The following is a 21,704-nucleotide window of genomic DNA, read 5'->3' as shown; positions in this document are numbered from 1 at the left end:
GGTACGTCGCGGTGACGCCACGCAGCAGCACGGCACGGAGCTGCGCTCCGCTCCGCTCGGCTTACGTGAGCTGCGCGGGCGTCGTTGGGTTTGCTGAGTGCCCGGTCATAGGTGAAGGAAGGAGAGCAGTGACCGGCTCGGCGGTGTCGCATCATGAAGTTCCAGTACAAGGAAGACCACCCGTTCGAGTACAGGAAAAAAGAAGGGGAGAAAATCAGGAAGAAATACCCCGACAGAGTCCCTGTGAGTGTGCCGGACGAGCGCTGCCCTCGAGCTAGCTGTGCGGACATCGCCATTCTTTGCTGTCCTTGTCGCTGCCGCCTGCTGCTTTGCTTCTTTTGCAGAGAAAAGAAACGGGATTAGGAAAGATGGCTGTTACTTTGACGTTTCGATATTAATTCCAGACTGCTTTCTCTTTAGTGCGAACGTATTCGTTGTTTTACGCCAAGGTCCGTGGGTGGGTGTGGGGGTCTTTTTCAGGCATCCGCAGTAATTCGACTGCAAGAACGCTGTTAATCTTATTATGGCAGCCTGTGTGCGTGGGGCTGGAGGATGGGGAAGGAGCTTGCTCTGGGAAAATGGAGGAGAACAATGAATGAGTAAAACAGGCGTTCTTTGTAAGAAAAAAGACCTAAATCAGATGTTTTCCTTTTATTTTTTACCTTTTTTTGGAGCTTGCTCTTCGGTATAGTCCTGCTCCGTTCTTTTCCTTTGCACGAGAGGAAAAAAAAAAGATGCTAAATAATAATTATCAGTCTTACTTCCCTCCTGTTTAATCATCCTGTGGAAAAACAAACAAACAAACAAACAAACAAACAACATAATTTGGAAACCAAGATTATCTTCTAGCTAAACGGTCCTTTCTCGTCCTTAGGTGCCTCTGGAATCCCGGTGGAAAACTCCTGGCTTTATAATTTGTAACAATAATTGCAAAAAAAATAGTAACGCTGGTTTTGATTTTTTTTTTTTTTTTTTTTGTGTGCCCCTTTTTAATAAATATTTTACAGCTTTTCTTTCCAACCCCTAGATTGGGGTGACCAGGAGTGCAGTGTGCAAAAGAACTGTTACAGCTTAGGTTTGCCCTGTAGGATGAGGCCATTTTTTCATCTTGAGAAAGGCGCAGAACTGGGTTGATAGAAGTTCCTGAAAGTCAGAATTTGGGTATGTTTTGCCCAGTTGTTTTTGGGGCCCCTAGCACAGCAGAACAGGTTGAGCACATAGTGTATGCAGTTCTGTCTTTTGAGATGAGGACCGCAGAGGGCTCAGCTCGTCAGGAGAGAAGCAAACTGTAAACCGAGGGTCTGAATGGCAGATTATGCAGCAGGTCATGATAGAAGTGACTGGAAGGACCATGTGGAGAGCCTGGCAACAGACCTGGTCTGGAAGGAAGTAGAAATATCAAGACAGAAGGGCATTAGCAGAGTGTTATGGACAAAAACAGGATCAAAGTCAGTGAGGTGTGCTGCAGCTAAGGAGAAGTGAAAACACTGCCTGGAGAGGCCTGATGTGTATTGCTGGGAAGGCTTGTTCTCAGAGCTGCATGTGGAACAAATGAGTGCAGCAGACGTTTTTTACATCAATTCTTGCTCTTCACAACAGTAGGACCCTTAACAATGTCACTTTGGCTGCCAACACTTCAGTGTTGTGATACATCTCAGCATTTTGCTGAAATTATAATACTGGCCCAGTCCATTGTTACCAGAGTCACCTCCCAGCAGCAGCAGACATGAAGATAATATGTATCTGCCCTTTGGATTGTTTTTGTAGATTTGTCTCTGTGTGCAAAGTAACCTTTAGAAGAGATACCTACCTGGGTTATCAGGGAAACTGACTGCAGTTGAGAGTCTAGGAAAACACCTCCATTTTTCCCTGACTCTTTGTAAGAGGGAGGTCTGTCTTGAGCTTTATGATTTGATTTGAATCCTTTCTAGGTGTTTAGAATCCCCAAAACTCACCTTGTCCTCATAGCCGTGGCATAAACCAAGGTACCCTCTATCTTCTTTATCTAATGACTAAGCTAAATGCCATCCTTTTGAGTCAGTTTGGTCCTGTCACTGCTGCTACCTCGCAGTTCTGCTTACCAGTCTTCTAAATGGAAAGCAAAAACTAAAAGGCTTTTTTCTGCTGCAGTTTATTTGATACTACCTTGTAGCATTTCAGCATAAGAAAATAGGCAGAGTACTGTTGCTGGTCAGCCTGCATCTGTGTAGTGATATTGTGCAACCACCTTTTCTTCGCAATACTTATCAATTGTATCTTGTTCGGAAATGCATGTCCTAACACAAACTTAATCTGAAAGAGCTCAGTTACCTAGTAGTTGAGGTTCTTGAAGTTCTTGCACTAGCAAAGTACACTTGTGTTTTAGAAAGAAACATAGAATTTTCAGGGTTTTTGGCTGTGTTGGAGGCATCTAAATGGAGCACAGTGCACAAATGTCCAAGCCAGCATCTTTACTGTGTGATATGCTTTGCAGATACTTGGATCTGGAAGGAGGAGAGTTTGGTTGGCATGGCACTTTTTCCAAGTTAATACACAAAGCTCATCACGTTTTTTTTTCCTTTGGCATACTGTTTCATTGATGTGACAACACCATTTTTCTTCTTCTGAAGAAGGAAGCACAAAGCACAACAGTTCACCCTTTTCTATTGTACAACTGACACAGCTGCTGATTTTGGTTGCCAAAGGGCTGGGAGCATGAGTCCTTAGAAATTAGTCTCACAGTGTCTCATATAGGCTGTATACAGTCACAGGTTCTAGCAGAATTAAAAAGTTTAGAAGGTTCAGAAAATCAAGCTGCTTTTTTTAGAAGGTCAAAATGGTTTCTGCAGAACAGTAAGCCACATACATTGAATCGTGTAACATATGTTTCTACTTAATCAAAAATACATACCAGGAAAAAATAACAGCTATCACCAGTGTCTGCATTTTCTTTCCACATGCACACAGTATTTCCATGGAAACATATCACCAAGCTTTGGAAAGATTTCCAAACCTTTTTATATTCAAGTCACTTGGGAAGAGTTCCTATTTCAGAGGATAAACATTTTGCCTAGCTCTGGTAACAAAAAAATTGTATGTAGCAGAAGATCTCCTTGCCTCTTTGACCTCAAAGCTACTGGACTTATCCTTTCATATGTCATATAATGAGGATTAGTATTTTGTGCCAAAGGTCTCTGTAAGTCCAGGTGGTAGTGTGTTGTTATATATTTTATGAATAAAGAAATGTGTGCAACTATGAAGTAGGGGAAATAACATTGAGTTGTTGGAGCAGGTCCAGAGGAGGGCCACAAACATAATCAGAGGGATTGAACACCTCCCCTGTGAGGACAGGATGAGAGATCTGGGGCTCTTCAGCCTGGAGAAGAAAAGGCTTTGGAGGGACCTGTGTAGTACCTGAAAGGGGCCTGCAAGAAAGCTGAGGAGGGACATTTTAGAAGGGCGTGTAGCAACAGGATGAGGGGAACTGGTTTTAAATTGAAGAGGATAGATTTAAACTAGATGTTAGGAAGAAATTCTTTACTGTGGGGGTGGTAAGCACTGGAACAGGTTAGTCTGCCCAAAGAGGTTGTGGATGCCCCTGCTCTGGAGGCGTTTAGGGCCAGGCTGTACAGAGCTTTGAGTAACCTGGTTTAGAAGGAGATGTCCCTGCCTATAGGAGGGGAATTAGAAGTAGGTGATCTTAAAGATCCCTTCCAACCCAAGCCATTCTGTGATTCTATGAAATAACCTGAAGGGATATGAATTTCAGGGTAGAAGATAACTACTGAAGAACTGGCAATTTGAAAAAAATAACCTTCCTCAGTAAGCTGTAGCTTCTCTTTTAATTCTTTGCTTCATTCTAGATCACTGTGGGTGAACGTGGAAAGTAGGATATGGGACTACTGGGACTGGAGCTGATTTTGTGTCAGGCAGGTTGAACTGTAACTTGGAAACAGCTTAATTTACTTGTATTTGTGTAGTAGCCTCCTGGTAGCTCCCTCATACAAAATTAATCTGCCTTAAGACTATCAAGGTGACCTGATTTTTTTTTTATTATTATTATCATTTTTCCCTTGGCAATTATGGTTTATTTTTATGCTTATTCCAGTTTCCACTTTTTATTCATGCTTAACTGATGTAGTCCTGAGCTTCCAGCACAGATATTGCCAGTGATTTGCTGTCTTCTTCTTACCTGTCTATTCTTTAATTTTGTGTATTTGTTAGGGATGAAATGAATTTCTAAAGGCTTGGTAGCACCAGCTTTCTTTAAGGGTGTCATGGTCTAGTTAACTCCGTGACAAAGGGTATTGTCTTCTTCAACTTCTGTTTCTTTGGTTCATTTTCTTTAATGATGCCCATAGCTTGTCTCTTTCTACCTCATCAGGTAATTGTGGAAAAAGCACCAAAAGCCAGAGTACCTGATCTAGACAAAAGGAAGTATCTTGTGCCTTCTGACCTCACAGGTAACAAAGTCTGCCTCTGTTCTTCTGTATTTTCAGTAAGATGGACTTATTAAGTGACTTTTGTTCATCTGATCATCACCAAAAATGAAAAATCCAGGCAGGACTCAACATTTTATCACTACCCCAGTTTGCCCAGCTGTACTTACTATATCTGTGTATCTTACAGTCTGGATTACAACGTGCAGAATTCTTTGAAATTGTAGGTGTCACAGTGACTAAAATAATACGTGTGTGTCAATGTGACTTCTAGCTGTGGTGAAAATGACTGACTTGTGTTTCACAAGCAGTGGTGAAATCATTGGTCACTGATGACTTAGCTCAGGTAGCCAGAGGCTCTATACTTGCTGCAGGAAAAGACAAGTTCCTGAAATATTCTCCTTGTTTTCCACTACTGTGGTTGGAGTCATGACCATGAATTTTTTTTTTTCTGAATGTTTGTGAACATTTTTGTGTGATTACATTTGTTTTCGTTTGAGAACATAAATAAGTTACAGAAACAGCTTTTTTTTTTTTTTTTTTTTTTCCCCATTGCAGTACATAATTTATTGCAGAATACTTTCTTATGCAAAATAGCTCAAATAAATAAGGAATTTGTTTTCAGGAACTGCAATCCATTTACAGTGGGAAAATTCTCTTACCATGTTTTTGATGTACAGAGTTTAACGTTTAAACAAGTTAGAAGTCTTCCCACTAATCCATGCAGTAGAACAATTCATACCATAATAGCTGAGGTATGGATTTAGAGAATGTGATGGTCTAAAGCAGTACTGATTAACTTCTGAAACTGTCAGCTCAGTGTGGATTGGCTGCTAATAATGTTACAGTCATAAAGTTCCTACTTGCTTTTCCACACTGTTCATTTTCCCTAGTTTTTACATACAGTGTCTGACTTCCATCACTTCATTCTTGAAAGAAAACAGCCATGTTTAGTTGGAAATTCTCTTTGTGTCTGAGGCATTCTCCTCTGTTTCTCTTCAGTTGGGCAGTTCTACTTCTTAATCCGAAAGCGGATCCACCTGAGGCCAGAGGATGCATTATTCTTCTTTGTCAATAATACCATCCCTCCCACAAGTGCTACCATGGGTCAGCTGTATGAGGTAGGTCTGACCTATCTTTCTCTTTTTGTTCAAGTGTCCAGAAGAATTCATATCCTCACAGAAGTAAATCTGAGCTTTACTAAGCTGACAGTAGATGCAGCTTGGCCACAGATACCTGAGCGTGGACCCCTTTGGCCTAGGCTGTGTTCTGTCATCTCTTTTGTAAAGTTCCATTCTGCAGTTACGAGGAGCTGAATGATTTTTTGCTAGTTTAAAGCATGTTATATCATGTGATCAACAGTTTCTCCAGCAGTTATATATTGGTCCTAATATTTTAACAAGCTCCTGAAATAAATCATTGAATTTCAAAGGCATAAGTGTCTAGAGCAGAAGACAGAGGATATGCACTAGCTTTCCTGTTAATACAAAAGAAATTTCCTCTTAGCAGTAAAAGAACACAGTTTCACTCTGCAACTAACTGTCTATAAATACATTTTGAAAGAATACGAATCCTTTGTTCAGGAGTACTTTTTCCTAGTTTATACTGTATAAGGACATTGTGAACATTGCTTGCTAATATTTCTACTGAGCAGTGTTACTTACTTAACTTTGAAGGCATATTCTGTCCCCATCATTCCTCTGTTATATAGGCATTAATTATATCATGGTTGTTTTGCAGCCTGGATTGATTTACCCTTGATTTCTCCTTGGGCTGTGCTAGTGGTTTTTAATAGAAGAGCTCCAGTTTGGTGCTGCAAGCCTGATTTGACCTAGCGCTTTTTGACAATGACTGGATAATTTGTATATGTGGACTAATGAAGATGTAAGATTAACATACTCAAATCTGGTTATGTAGAAATAAGTACATCTGACTATCCAGAGTTGAGATCAAGACTCTCTTTCTGGCATTCTGCAGACTTTTTGTATCCATTTAATCATTTAACATCTCAGCTTTACTGCCCCTATATAAAACTGGACTAGTATTACAGCCATTTGGTAAGGTGTTCTGAAATATGACAAATGTAATAACACTTATCAAATACCAAAGTATGCAGAGATTGTTTTTAATGTTAGAGCACTCCTAAGTCACTCCTCCTGATCTTAAGGCTATATCAGTGCTGACATTCTGCTGCATAGCCTGCAACAGTCAGAGCTGTTTCTGTTGCATATTTGCAGCACACTATCTCTTCTAGTAAATCCAGTGTATCCAAAAATATGACATGTCTAAATTTAGAGGTTGAGCTGTGGGTAGAGGGAGTTTCTGTGTATATTCTGTTAGGAGAATGTGGAGCTATCAGTGTAAAGAGAAAGGTTATGCCTTGTTGGATTTTCTCATATGTAGTGAAGAACTACGGGGCTGTGGTTTGATACTTTTTTCCTTTCTGCCCTTGCAGGATAACCACGAGGAGGACTATTTTCTCTATGTGGCCTACAGTGATGAGAGTGTCTATGGCAAGTGAGCAGCAGTCCCCCAGGCATGCAGGCGAGATGGACTGATGGAACTGATGGGGGGTAGGGGGAGGGGGTTGAAGAGGAGGAAGAAGAATGCTTGAGAAGAGGGGAAGAGGACTGGAAGTTAACCACATGCACAGTGCCATCATCTTCCATGTGTTAATTATAACCGTTATTTTTAAATTGAGGGGAGGGAGGGTGGGGGTACCGTAAATGAAACAGCGAACTGATAGGCCAACAAGAGGTTCTGCATTGAGGAATGGGAGAATCCACTGTTTGTACTCTTCCCTTATGCAGCTGGAAGTTGCTAGCTGGTACTGGAGGCTGCTAGACAAGCCAGTGTAGTGGAGCTCCTGGAGAGTGAATGAACAGGAGGGAAATGGTTGTTATGTGTAACCTTTCCATTGGATGCGGAAGGCATGCCTGGAACCTGTACACTGATCTTGTCGCACCTTACCCATGGCACGGGCTGCATACCTATGAGCATTCAGTAAGCTGTGAAATATTTCACCCTGACCATACAAGGCTGTCCTGTGCTGATAGTCCTCACTCTAGCTGCTATATGTGAAGTGTTCCAAAACTACTGTATTTCCTGTTGCTTCCATCATTTTAGAATGCATTTTACTCCCAGCCCCCAACTCTGAGGGCTGGGAGCTACTCAGCTGTGAGACATAGAGTTGAAGAGGATGGGGAGAAGAAGGGAGGAATATTTTTTTCCTTTGTTCTTTTAATTGCATGTGTTGGACAGAACAATTTGAGACAACTCTTTTGTTCTTTTCAGTGAAGCTAACTGCTGAACTCATAAACAAGGACCTCAGGAGAACAACTAGCCCACTTCAGCATTGAGGCAGGATTGAGTATACAGAACATGTCCATAGCTATTCATCCAGTTTATTCCTAGAGACAGTCATATAGGCAGACTCTGGAGACTGCTTAGATAGCCTGTTCCAGTTTCTAGCTAACCAACAAGTGAGAAAGCTTTTATTGCTATCTAAGTTTAGTGCATTAACACAGTTAACTAGTGGTGGTCTTGTTACTGGTAAACACGGAAAATTATCCACCAGTGTTGTCCTCGCACAAATCTTCTACAGATTTGAAGTTGGCAGAAATCTTTTGGGTTTAGCCTTCCCTTCCATGTCTTGTCCCTGTACAGATCTTGCACCATCTGCATAAGCAGAAGAGATCAGTCCCTCCCACATGTCTTTTGCTTTTTGTGATTGGACAGCAGTGCCACTCTTTGACACAAGAGGTGCTTTTAGACATGAAGGGGAAGGGGAAAAGATTCTCTGTAGGTTTTTGTTTTGATTTTTTTGTTGATGTTTTTTACTTTATTTTAAGCCAGGGTTGTGTATGCCCCATCCTTGGATTTGTTCAAGGCCAAGCTGGATGAGGCCCTGGACAACCTGACCTAGTACTTGGTCTAGCAGTTGGCAAGCCTGCCTATGGCAGAGGAATTAGAACTTGATGATCCTGAGGTCTCTTCTAACCCAGGCCATTTTATGATTCTATGGAAGTTCCCAGATAGATGCTGTCCTGTGCAAACCTTATGCTGTCATGCCAAAGCAGTTACTTCCCGGTGGCACAAACAGCAGATTTTCCCATAATTGCCATAACTCAAAGGGGAGTGAGCTGACTTTCAGAAATGTTTAGGGGTTTTATCTAAAGATTGAATAACTGGACCTGAATTACTGCAAGCATTCCTATATTTAGGGGCTGGATCAAGTGGAAGGAAAAGATGAGAAAGACGAAGGAGACAGGCAGAGTCCAAAATAAGTTGAGGGTGTTTACTGTATTTACCTGAAAAAGTTAGATCCCGGTTTTCTGCATTCCTCAGGAATGATAGATCAAGATGAGTGCTTCTATGGTTGTGGGAGACAGGAAATCAGATTGCAGCCTTTTCTGATTAGATCCATGGAGGTATAGAAGATGGAAAATGAGGCTGGGGGTGTGAAGCAGGAGTCATTAATACAGCTGTATGAAGGACAGGGATGCAGTGTAGTACAGGAGAGTCGCTGCCTGTGTGGTACAGTAAGTAGCAAATGAATGGGAGAAAAAGGAGCAAAGAATCTAGGCAAGGTAGTCATAAAGGGGAAACAGAACATGGGGGAATAAAGGATGAAGTGGGGGAATAAAGGATGAAGTAGGTGGGTTTCTACAGATATTTTTCATCCTGAATTTCAGGTTTGCTGTTCTATCATGTTCATCTGGAATAAATACATTTGGAGGACTTGTATGTGCTGCAAGTTTACATAACGTCCTCTTTTACTGGACCACTCTCCTCCAGTTAGATTCCTTTAACATCTTTGGGGTGCAAATCCACGTCTGTCTACTCTTTTAGGAAGCTCTGAATGTTCTGAAGTAGAGAATAGACTCAGAACGCTCTTTAGGATAAAAGAGAAGATGGGGGCAGATTGTATACAGCCCTTTGCCACTGTCCCACTTGCTCACACGTGTGCCACTAAGCATGTGATTGTGTGTTGTCTCAAAGTAACTTGTATTTAGGCACACTCAAGAGAGAAAGAGTCGGTAGCTGGGTTGTGTTTTTTGTGTTCAGACCTCTTTTCCCCTCCTGCTGCTGGGTTTATAAGTAAAAAGAATGGGGCTTATCTCAGCTGTTTGTGACATTTGGAATTTACACTTTACATTAGTTACTTTACATTTCTTTTAATTGGATTGTGGCATTTACTTCTGTTTTTGTGCTAGAGTAATATTGTACAAAATAATGACGGTAGATCTTTTTTTGTGTTGATTAGCTGCAGGTTCTTTTAAAAATTCGTACTACTTAAGCTTAATCAACCAGTCAATAAAGATGCATTTGAACATCACAGGATTGGCCCAAAATGTGATTGACTGTAGTTATCACCATGTGTGCTTGTAAATAAAGAGCCTGACTAACCAGGGCTGCTTTGTCAGAACTTCTTGCTGTTATGTTTTTTAGAACTCTAGATTTCTTCTATCCTGTCTATAAGTCAGATCTCTCCTTTTTTGTTGTTGTTGTCGTTCTTGTCACTTGTCTGTGTCTTGCCATGCCACTCATGTAAACTTTATTTAGACGTAGACCGTGTAAGAAGGTCTTAAGGAATATAGTGGGTGTGCAGAGACAGTCTCTGCCATTTTAAGGCCCTGTGCAGTCCTAACTAGATGATGGGCCCTGAGGGCACAACCAGACTTAGCTACCCTGCCTACCCTCAGGGTTCTCCAACCCACCCAGGACTCCAGGTCACCCCCACAGCTACTAACATCCTCAGCTGCAAGGTCGCAGTAGGGTTGGACTCCAGTTTTCCACAGCCCTGCCCCAGCCATAAGCGCCCCCTGAGCTGGGCACATCCATGGCCCAGCTTGGCCCCAGCCCATCATCATCCATCCTTTTGATCTTGTTTAGCTGTCACTCAATCTGGTCCTGAGTTTTGCCTGTGAACAGGCTTCCCATCTTCTACCCAGGCCCACCTCATCACTGTGATGAGTCCTATAGACTGGGCTGGTGACTGGGCCTAGCCACTACTCTGGGCCTGCCTTGCACCTGCAGTGCAGTGCTGTAGAAGAGGCTTTGCTCTGAGCTGGCCGCATGGGCCCCTCCTGCTTCCCTATCCTTCAGGGTACCACTGTTTCTTGGTGCCCTGTGATGGCTCAGCATTGAGGTGAGGCTCCAGACTGTGGGCAGAGGATATGGGGGAGCCTCAGGTAAGTAGCTTTGCAGCTGGTGGCATGAGCCCAGTCTTCTCTGAGTATGTTCTCCTTTTCAGGAAAATCAGCTTTAAGGAAATCTGGGATTCATTAAGAGGCAGACCTGCAATGACAGCAAATCTAGGTTTCTTTTTACAGGATCGTGATATCACAATACAGTCGAGGTTGTTAGGGACCTCTGGAAGTTATTTGATCCAACCTCAAAGCAGGGACACCTAGAGCTGTCTATCCAGGACCATGCCCAGATGGTGTCTGAATATTTCCAAAGAAATACAAAAAGACTACACAACCTCTTTGGACATATCCTTATGGATATTTGCTTGCCAAGAGGAAAATAGCCCTTCTGGAAATGAGTAAGCCCAGCAGGTACTGTTTTCCATTAGCATAGCCTCTCCAGGTTGGTCACATGTAGCACACAGATAATGGTGAGAGAAGCACACAAGCTTCCCCCATCTCACCCATCCTCCCCGGCAGCAAGGCCAGGCCAAGCCAGGCTCTGGAGTATGGCTTTCCAGATATGGTGGCACCTATGAGTTTGTGCAGGTGCCACTGGCCAAGACAGTCAATGTGCTTGTTGCGGATTAACCTCAGCTGGCAGCTAAACACCAAACAAGTTCTTCACTTGTCCACCACCACCACCCCTGGTAGGACAGAGGAAGAGTGAAAATAAGTGAAACTTGAGATAGAAGTTGAGATAAAAATTATTAAATAAGAAGTAGAAGAAGAGAGAAAACATATCACTCACCATTTAACCATGGATGGACGTGCTTGGTATGCTCCCAAGCAGAAGATGAATTGCCTGAAAGTCCCTCCTCTTCCTTTTTATTACTAAGCATGGTGTTATGTGGTATGAAATAGCTCTTTGGTTAGTTCATGTTGTCTGCCTGGTTGTGTTCCTTCTCAGCCCTCTCAAATCTATTCACTTGGAGGGAGAGAAAGACTTGACACTGCAAACATTCTTTAGCACTAGCTAAAACGTGTTATCAGCATTGTTTTGGTAACAAATCTAAAATGCAGCACCATACAAACTGCTGTGATAAAAATTAGCTCTGTCCTAATCAGACCCATATAGAGCTGTGCCCATGCTGACAAGGAGTGACCTTTACCTATTACCTTGCAGTCCATTGCTTCTGCATGCTACACATGCAGAAAATTGCTTTAACCACTGAAGTCAAAGTTTGTAACTCTGAAACTCTCAGGGAGAAAACCTGCTAATAAAAAGTCTAATAATATCTTTCCTTCCCCAGTGAGTACAAGGTATAGCCACTGTGTGCTTTTGTTAACAGAGGCAGTAATTCATCCTGTACCATGTTAACTCAGAGCCTGACCACAGCAGCAGTTTCTGTGTTCATGTTCTCCATCAGGACTAAAACAAATCCCCCTGTATGACAGAATGGTGTGGTGACTCCAGTTATACAAGGCTAGAAATCTGCTCAAAGCTTATACAACCAGCTGAAATCATTTGAAATAGATGCTGTTTTCTGCCTTGATTTTTAGCTTAAGTATAATGCACATTTTGTTTTGTAGGTTCTGATATTCTCTGCTTGCTCAACTAGGAAACAATACGGAGATTAGGGCATCATAACATCACCATGAAGGAGATCTGGGCTAACATAACAGATCCCAAATTATATTATTTTCACTCCCACAAAACAGCCATGTGCAAGACAAAGGAAACACTGTTTAAAACAAAAATAAAACTACCAGAAGGAGACTCTTCAACTCATTCCTAACACTCAGTCTCTGATAAATTCACCTCCAGGATGAGTCACAGAGTGTGACTAGTGAGCTCACTGCTGCTGAGGGTGACTGACCATGAAGAGCAGCCACCCCAGCCTGTGCTGCCAGTCTTCAGGAGGATGTTGCAAGTATTTTTGTTAATAGAAGCCGATATGAAGCCAACATGAAACCCAAAACTGCTTTTGTCTGGGGATAGTACTGTTACAGGAATTAGGCAATATTCTCCTGAAAGAGCTGGATATTGCAGCATCTTTTTCATAGAATCATAGAAAGATTTAGGTTGGAAGGGACCTTAAATATCATCTGGTTCTAAGCCTTCAGTCATAAGTGAGGTTGCCAGCCACTAAATGAGAATATCCAGGGCCCCAACCAACCTGGCCTTGAACATCTACAGGGATGGGGCATCCACCGCTTCTCTGGCAATTTGTTCCAGTGCCTCACCACCTTGTGAGTAAAGTTTAAAGCCATTCCCCATTGTCCTATCACTTTTAGATCATGTAAAAAGTCAGTCCCCCTCCGGCTTATAAGCTCCCTTCAAGTATTGGAAGGCCACAATCAGGTCTCCCTTGAGCCTTTTGTTTTCCAAGCTGAACAAACTCAGTTCCTTCAACCTGTCTTTGTAGGGGAGGATTATACTCACTAGACAGAAAATTTGAAATGTAAATCCTATATATTGCTTGTATCTTTCACTAATGAAAGAAACTTGTTATTATATTTGGGAACACAGCCTCATAATGTTTTGGTATTCTGCCATTTTCAGACTGGAAAAGCTCTGATTTCTTTGCCAGAACCAGCAACAAGGAGTTAGCTCCATTCAGATATACTGCCTAGTAAACACTGCTGAATTGTCTTTGAGCAACGGTTCTGTTCAAAAATCTTCTATTCATTTATCAGTGCCTTCTTTCTCTGGAACAAAAGCATACAGATAAACAAAAAGCAGTAACAAAAACAAAGACACCACCACCAAATCAGAGCACAAGCCTGAAAAAAAAAAAGAAAAAAAAAAGTGTATTTTCTTCTTGTTATTTGCATTTTGTTGCATTTTGTCATCTGCTCTTCTATTATGAAGATGTTTCATAACATTTTTGCAAAAAGATTTTAATTATTTAGAAGCCTCTTAACAAGTACAGAACAAAAGACAAGGTGAGTAAGCATAGCCCTGTGTAGTGAAATAGAAGCCTCCCAGCTATTTTGGTTTTCAGACGATTGTTATAAGTACATATTTTCTTTTACAGATTCTTAAGTCAAATAACTCAAATATTCACTGTTTATGTAAGATATTTATTTGTCTGCCTTGATGGGGTGTAGGAGTTGCAAATCTCCAAAGTGTAGAAGAGACATTAAAAAGTCATCCTACCAGACAGATTAGTCATGGGCCTAACATGGTAGGATAAACAGCCATGAAGTTCAGAAGCTGTAGCCAAAACTTGACTCTTAGGGTATTTACACTATAAAGGAGCATAGCTTTATCCTTTCAGCTGGATTTCACGAGAACTCTTATTGGTCAAAACTACTGAAGACATGGGTCAATTTAATACAGACTTGTGACATACAGACCAGGCCTTCCTTTTGTCCACCCCTGCATGCAGACGATTGTACTCACCTATCATACAGGTATAGGGAAAATGAGTATGAGGCTGTTTGGGACTAATGTCTCAGTCACAGATGCTTCTTTCTGCTGTTGGAATTCTATGCTGCAGTGTGTGCTGGAGAATCTGGATTGGCATCACCAATTTTTTCTCCTTCAGTTCATAAAGAGAATTGTACCCTCTCATAAGGCAGCTAGATGCACAGCTTTTTGTCTCTGCAGACATTTCTGAAGGTATATGTATGCTACATGTGATGCTGTGTATGTTAACAGTGACATAACAAAAGATATGTATTTATTTCATGCAATCTTTTGACCTTAACACCATTAAAGACTACTAGATGATCATTATGGTCCTTTTCAACCCAGGTCATTCTATGATTCTATGATCCTCTTTGTTTCCCTGGAAATAAGGGTAAAAAAATGTGCGTTTGCTCCTTTCCAACCCACTTCTCATTTTGTAAATGCCCATCTTCTCACCAGCTTCTTCCAGGCAGAGGGCAGTACATCACCAGTAACTAATAAACTCCCTTGGGGCAGCAAGAATCAGTGAGCCTCTAAATGTTAGTTCCCTAAATTAAAGAAGCATTAAAGGAAACATAAAGAACTTACAGTAGAAGATAATACTGGATGATCGATCCTGCTTTCATTGACACTGATGAGTAGCTTAATGTTTGGTTTCTATAGAGCAATCTATGCATTATAGAAAGCAGAGACAAGATTCTGGCATATGGAAAATAAAGATGAGGTGATTGCTGGTAACCAACATGGCTTCACCGAGGACAAATCATGCCTGACAAACTTGGTGGCCTTTTCTGATGGAGTTACAGCATCAATGGGTAAAAGAAGAGCAACTAATGTCACCTACCTGGACTTGTGCAGAGCGTTTTACACTGTCCTGCATGACATCCTTGTTACCAAATTGGAGAAGAATGGATTTGGTGAACTCAGAGTTGCAGTCAACCACTCAATATCCAAGTCGAGACTGGTGATGAGTGGTGTTCCTCAAGGATCAGTGCTGGGACCACTTCTATTTAACATCTTTGTAGGTGACGTGGACAGTGGGATCAAGTGCACCCTCAGCAAGTTTGCAGATGACATCAGGCTGAGTGGTGCAGTTGACATGTTAGAGAGAAGGGATACAATCCAGAGGGACCTGGACAGGCTTGAGAGGTTGGCCCATGCCAACCTCATGAAGTTCAACAAGGCCAAGTGCAAGGTGTTGCACTTGGGTTGGGGCAATCCAAGCACAGATACAAGCTGGCTTCAGAGCAGTCCCTGAGGAGATTGATTTGGAGGTGTTGGTTGATGAAAGACACCAAGCTGAGTGGTGTAGTTGACACGGTGGAGGGAAGGAATGCCATTCAGAGGGAGCTCAACAGACTCAAAACTTGGGCCTGGGTGAATCTAATGAGGTTCAACAAAGTGAAGTGCAAGCTTTTGCACTTGGGCCGGAGGAATCCCAGGCATCTATGCAGACTGGGAGGAGCAGTCCTTGGGAGTAGCCCTGCAGAAAAGGTCCCGGGGGTCCTGGTGGATGAAAAACTAAACGTGAACCAGCAGCGTGCTCTTGCAGCTTGGAAAGCAAATGGTACCCTGGGTTCCATCAGAAGAGGGGTGGCCAACAGGGAGTGGGAGGTGTCTGTCCCTCTCTATTCTGCCCTTTGTGAGGACCCATCTGGATGGAGTGTGCAGGTCTGGGGACCCCATATGAGAAAGACAGGAAGCTGTTAGAGATGGTCCAGAAGAGGGTCACAAGGGTGATCAGGGAGCTGGAGCACCTCCCCTGTGAAGACAGACTGGGCTTGCTCAGCCTAGAGAAGAGAAGGCTGCAGGGCAACCATCATGACCACAGCTTTGCTGATGATTTTCATCACTTTATTGATTTTAAAAGCTTTGCATGTAAATTTTCTTGATGAATGATGCAGCAGCATTTTCTCAAACATGAGTTGCTGACAGCAATTGCATCGCCTTACAATAACTTTTGTAAGTCCTCCTTTTTAGCAGTTGTCACCGGGGCACCATCAGTATCTGTACCAGCTATGTTGACAAAGGTTAGAGAAAACTGCTTTAACGTAATTGTTACTGCTTCACACAAATCAAGAGATTTAGTTGTGTCTTTTAATGGCACCAAAGAAATAATTTCTTCAGTGACATTATACTTGTTATCAGTACCTCTCTTGAAAATGGAAGCTGAGCTGTGTCTGTAGCATCAGTACTTTCATGTGTCACCAAAACATGAGATTTGAAATTACCAGCTTCACACTCTAAATTTCTTTTAGCAGTTTCCTATTTCTTCAGTTTGTTTGACTATAGTCCAGTGAGACATTTTGAAAGATCTGCTTTTTTATAAAGACACATTATATCCGCCATGCTTTTTGTACGTTGCTTAATAAACTCATCGTCAGTAAATGGTTTTGATTTTTTTTGCATTCAGATTCACTACCACATAACTAGCTTTTACAACAGAGTTCATTTGAGTTGTAACCTTTTAAAAAAGTTTTTGTTGACATGATATTAGTTGAATTTAGCAGCATGTGTCTGCACGTTCTTTTCAAATAGTAATCTTTGAAAACGGACACAATTTCCTTACAAATTAAGTATATTGCCATAATGTTTGTCTTGAAAATAAAATATTAAACCGTCCATTCTTCTTCAAACACTCTTCATCCACAATTCTTTTTTTTTTCTTTTTTTGAGACAACATTATTTATTTAGGTTGAAATATGAGTATCAGCAATCACTGCATTGTACTCAAGTGGCACAAGCACATGCCACATGTAGTACACACGGGCTTCAATTCAACTTTGTGTCTGTGGCAGGTGCAAGAAGCCAACACTGCCCTGCCCTGGTTACAGTTCTGGCAGTGCCCAGTGTACACCAATGTTTGGATGTTGCTGAGCAATAGATGTGTGCCCAGGCTACACCAGGCTGCTTGGTGGGGCAGAGCCGCTGCCAAGATAGTGCAAGGCAGGGGTCATATTCAGTAATGGCTATAATAGACCACATGTAGACTGTGGGCTGCAGGTTGGACATGCCTGGTCTAACCTAATGTTCATCAAGGAAAAACTGTTTGTCTCCCTTCTCCTGACAGTTATTTTTCTAGTGTAAATTGCTGCCACTCCTGAGCGCTACGGAAACAAACAAAAAACCTTAGAACACCCAATAGCCAGTAATTAATGCTCCTTTTTGATTATTTTGTCACATGATAGCAGCTCTGACTTGGTGAGGCTGCCCTTGCAGTAGGACTAAACTATCCCAGCACAGGCTTCCTAGTACTCCAGCTGACAAAACAAAATTGTCTGAGACCAAGTGGTCCATTTTCTTTCTCAGCAATGACAGTTCGTTAGATTTGCAAGTCTGTATGACAAAAACTGATGTTGCAAATTAGAGAGGTAAAGCTCAGGTGTAAAGTCCATTTCATCAGTTTTGCAAATTATGCCTCCTCTGTTTCACACTAAGTCAGCATAGCAGACTGAATTAAGCAGATTGCTGCCTTACAGAAAATTGCAGCGTAATACTAAAAAGTCAACATTTTACACGGAACAAGATATTTCAATTAAACAAATAAAACAAATTTTTCACCAAGCCCTCAGTGATTTTAGTAAGGAGAAATTCATACATAAGTCTATGCTGATCCTAAAAGTTTATAGGCCTGGGCATGAATGGAGACTGCCATGTGAAAAAAAAAGTCTACATTCATTATCACGAAGTGTAGTTGAAGTTGGGTATCTCCATGAGTTTAATTCCGTTATGCCATCAGAAAACCCAGTTTGATTTTGATTCAGTTGCTTCCAAACCTGTATAAGCTAATCTGGGGAAAAGGCAAAGTAATGTGAGAATGCTCACACTGGGAATTAAGCCACTTTAATGAGATGAAATTAATTTTAAATATTATTAAATAGCAGGAAAATGTCTGTCTATGGATAGATTCATAAACAGTGAATTGGCACAGGCTTGCTCTCAAATAAAACTGAAGTATTTATTTTCTTAAAGATCATAAGTTGCTCAGAATACTGAATTCCCATTGCTTCCCTTAATCAAAGATTTGAAAATAGAAACAAAATACAAGGATTAATGTAAGCCAGAACATTGTTTTTAAAGATGTAACACAATAGGGAGCTCTGAGAACAGTGAAGCATTTGTCACATTTGAGGCTGTTGAGCCTCACCTCTGTGCCTGGGAAGACCATGGAGCAGATCCTCCTGGTTACCATGTTATGGCACATATGAGACAAAGAGATGATCCTAGACAGCCAGAATGGCTTCACCAAGGGCAGATCTTGCCTGACCAATCTGGTGGCTTTATATGATGGAGTGATGGCATTGGTGGGTGGGGGAAGGGCGATGGATGTCATCTACCTGGACTTTGACATGGTTCCTCACTGCATCCTAAGATGAACAAGGGACTGGAGCACCTCTCCTATGAAGAAAGGTTGAGGAAACTGGGCTTGTTTAGCTTGGAGAAGAGAAGGCTCTGGGGAGACCACATTGTGGCCTTCCAGTACTTGAAGGGAATGTATGAACAGGACGGGGTACAACTGTTTATGAGGGTGGATAGTGATAGAACAAGGGGGAATGGTTTTTAAACTGAGACAGGGGAGGTTTAGGTTAGATATTAGGAGGAAGTTTTTCACACAGAAGGTGGTGACACACTGGAACATGCTGCCCAGTGGATGCCCCATCCCTGGAGGCATTCAAGGCCAGGCTGGATGTGGCTCTGAGCAGCCTGGTCTGGTGGTTGGTAACCCTGCACATAGCAGGGGGGTTGAAACTAGGTGATCATTGTGGTCCTTTTCAACCCAGGCCATTCTATGATTCTATGATTTATTTCTCCATTTAACAAAAAGTGTTCCCATGAACCACTGTGCATTACTCAGCAGGTCTGCAGCAGTACTGTGGATGCTGTTCAAGGTTGTGAGATTTTATTACATATCTGAAATGCACACAAATTTCCATGGCAAGATCTGTGAGACTATCCCATTCTAGTGTGGGAGGTTTGAAACAAGCTAGTGTTTTTTGCGATGAATATTTTATTCACACACACAAAAATGCTGATTGGTAATTGTAAATTTATCCTGTAATTACCAGGCAACTTTCAAGCTATTTTCAAATGACAGATGGAGAAGAGTATGTTAAACACATAAATTTTAAACATTTCGTAAAGATGCTTCAATTCTTCAGTTCCTCAGTCTAGAAAGCTAACTGAGCACTCTTAAATGCAGTTTGCAGCGTTCCAGTTTGTACTGGTGACATAAACACATTAGAAACTAAAATTACCTTTATTTCTGGGTGAAAACATAGTTTCTTAAAAAGCCTAAGTAGCAGAAACAACCATTTTATTAATGTATTTTGCATTTTAAAAATTCTTAACATTGTCTTTAGAATAAGACTAATAAGTTTTGATGAAAAGAAGAATGTAAGCTCCTTTTTACATCTATACTGAGGGTAAATGTAGATGACTTCTAGGTTGAATGATCAACTTTTTCCATGTAGCCTTTTTTTTTTTCATCTTTGCATTCTACATGTCAAACAAGATCTAGTTTTGGTTTTGTAGGATGCTGCATGCATTCTTCTGAAAATATCAAGGATTCAACTACATGAAAGACTGAAACCTAAGAAATGTAACTGACAGTAATTAGTCTTTTTTTGTGTTGCTATGCTCTTCATGCTAATTGCAGGGATACTGAGTGAATATTAATTCTTCACATAGTACAATAAAACTACTCCTTTAAAGTGTATCTACTTTATTTTTTATAGAAGAAAGAAGAAAAAGAAAAAAAATTATTGCTCAAAGTGACAAGTAATTAGATAAAAGTCTATTAAAATTAGATAAAAGAGTCTATCTGCAAAATCAGAAAGAGGAAACAGAAGTCAGGTGATAAAAATCATTTCACGAAACAGAATCTGCTTCCCCTGAAATGAAGGCAAAAATTTTCAAGTGCCAGTTTTTTATAAAAATTTCCATGTTCAGTAAAATGAATAACCAAATATTGTCAGATAAGCTTTGTGCAGCTTATATTGTAAAATATAAACACAGAACAAGAAAAAAAACAAAACAAAAACAAAAACAAAAAAAAACTCAAAACCAAAAAACAACATTTTTTTAATTAAAGAGACAAACATCTGCTCTATGTAAACACACAGGTGTATTTCCACTGGGTTTTCCACTACTCAGATGTCCCAGGGCAAGTCTCAGTATGGGCACCACTAACTTTTCTGCAAAAGGCATTTGCATAGCAAAAGCCTATCCATAACATGAGTAACTAAATTATGTGCACTCACATAAGTCACAGTGTGGTCACCCTAGCCACTGAAATCTTAAGCAGAAACAAATCCATTGATCAATGCATGGAATATGGAATATACGTGGCTTAGAAGAATAATACATACAGAAAAATTCTCACATTAGCATTTTAAATTAAACCTTGAGTTCCCATCCAGCAACTCACTGAGCACAAATTCATATTCTCCATATGATTACCAAAGTATCTGTGATGCTTATATGTCATATTTTGAAGTAGCTGTGCTGTCCCAAAATTTAAGTATTTTAACCCAATGTGCAAAGAACCAATATACACACAGAGGCAAGATATTTATTTCATTTCTGTATAGGTGTGGATCCTAGGGTGGTTCATCCACAAAACTAGAATACTTTCTCCATAGTACAGGATTTCTTTTATAGACCAAAACTGCAAAATTATTTATCTCTAAGTATACTGATGACATTTACCTACACGAATGGTTAGCTCCGCTTTTTCTAATTTTTCAGTTTCTAATTCCTATGATTAATGGTAAAGGTTAACTCCATTTACAGCTAGTATATTCCGACTCTTCTTCATACCAAGCGAAGCACAATAGACATCTTCTTTCAGTAGGCTGGTTGACTTGTTTCCTTTAGACATCAGCTGTGTTTTCATCACAATATTCACAAAATGCTACATGCTGTCACACTTGTCATATGGTAGCTAAGAAGGTAATATCAAATACCTGTATTCTCAGTACAGAAGTTTTATACCAAAGTTGTCATCACAGAGATAAGTATAGTCTACAGTCTACTCCCACACAATCACTATGCATGTTTATTCTCATTGTATGTTGTTTTACTGTAATTCAGCCTTTCTTCTTTGGTGTACTCCCACTACTTCCACGCTATTTTCACAATAGTTGTTATAACTATAACCTTAAAAGAAAATATATATTTATTAACCCAACAATTTGCAACTCAAAAAACAAGCACAAATGACCTGTTCTGCTCAAAGGAATTATTAATTAAGAACCATCCCTGAGAACGTTAGGTCAGTAAGAACTTTTCCCTGATAAGGTGATAAGGATGGAGTATTGTTGTAGTGTGCCCTCCCACAACTTCCTCCTTTGGTCTGACTGCTACACATAGGGCCTTTTCAGGCAGGTAGCAAGCCCAATACTAGTTACACAGAATCTTGCTAAGAAAGATAACAAACACAAATTTGTCTCAAACTGGGTGCTGAAAGAACTGATGGCAGATACTTAGTTCACCAGCTGAGGGCCAACTGAGCATGTGGCAAAAAATACAACTATGAGTCAATCATTTTATCTCATAAATAGCGAGCAGCCAAGCAAGCCTTGAACTCTCCTGCATGGCAGCTAGCTGCACGATAGGATCTCCCTTTGAGTACAGACAGCTCTTGAGTTTACACCTGCTGTAAAGATCCCTTACACCCTGATGCCAAATGTCTCCTTGCTGATACGGAATCTCAGTAAGTGATTAATAGTTTGTATA

At 40.9% G+C, this 21,704-nt stretch overlaps 1 protein-coding gene across 1 annotated transcript; it reads left to right on the top strand.

The window, feature by feature from the left end:
• Position 1: 1 nt before the first annotated feature.
• GABARAPL1 (GABA type A receptor associated protein like 1) lies at positions 2-9,846 on the top strand. Its single transcript, XM_031610100.2, has 4 exons — positions 2-243; positions 4,364-4,442; positions 5,421-5,539; positions 6,874-9,846. Exons 1-4 carry the CDS (start codon positions 154-156, stop codon positions 6,937-6,939), a joined length of 354 nt encoding a protein of 117 aa, XP_031465960.1. The 5' UTR covers positions 2-153; the 3' UTR covers positions 6,940-9,846.
• Positions 9,847-21,704: the final 11,858 nt, after the last annotated feature.

The sequence above is a fragment of the Phasianus colchicus genome, chromosome 1 (assembly GCF_987193195.1).
Source record: "Phasianus colchicus chromosome 1, bPhaCol1.hap1.1, whole genome shotgun sequence".
NCBI classification, from domain to species: domain Eukaryota; kingdom Metazoa; phylum Chordata; class Aves; order Galliformes; family Phasianidae; genus Phasianus; species Phasianus colchicus.
This window is presented reverse-complemented; position numbering and strand designations above follow the sequence as displayed.

Bases quoted from the DNA above. Each gene is read 5' to 3' on its own strand.
- GABARAPL1 (XM_031610100.2), top strand. From the start codon at position 154: ATGAAGTTCCAGTACAAGGAAGACCACCCGTTCGAGTACAGGAAAAAA. The intron at 4,443-5,420 runs GTAACAAAGTCT...GTTTCTCTTCAG, and splicing joins TGTGCCTTCTGACCTCACAG to TTGGGCAGTTCTACTTCTTA. The intron at 5,540-6,873 runs GTAGGTCTGACC...CTGCCCTTGCAG, and splicing joins CCATGGGTCAGCTGTATGAG to GATAACCACGAGGAGGACTA.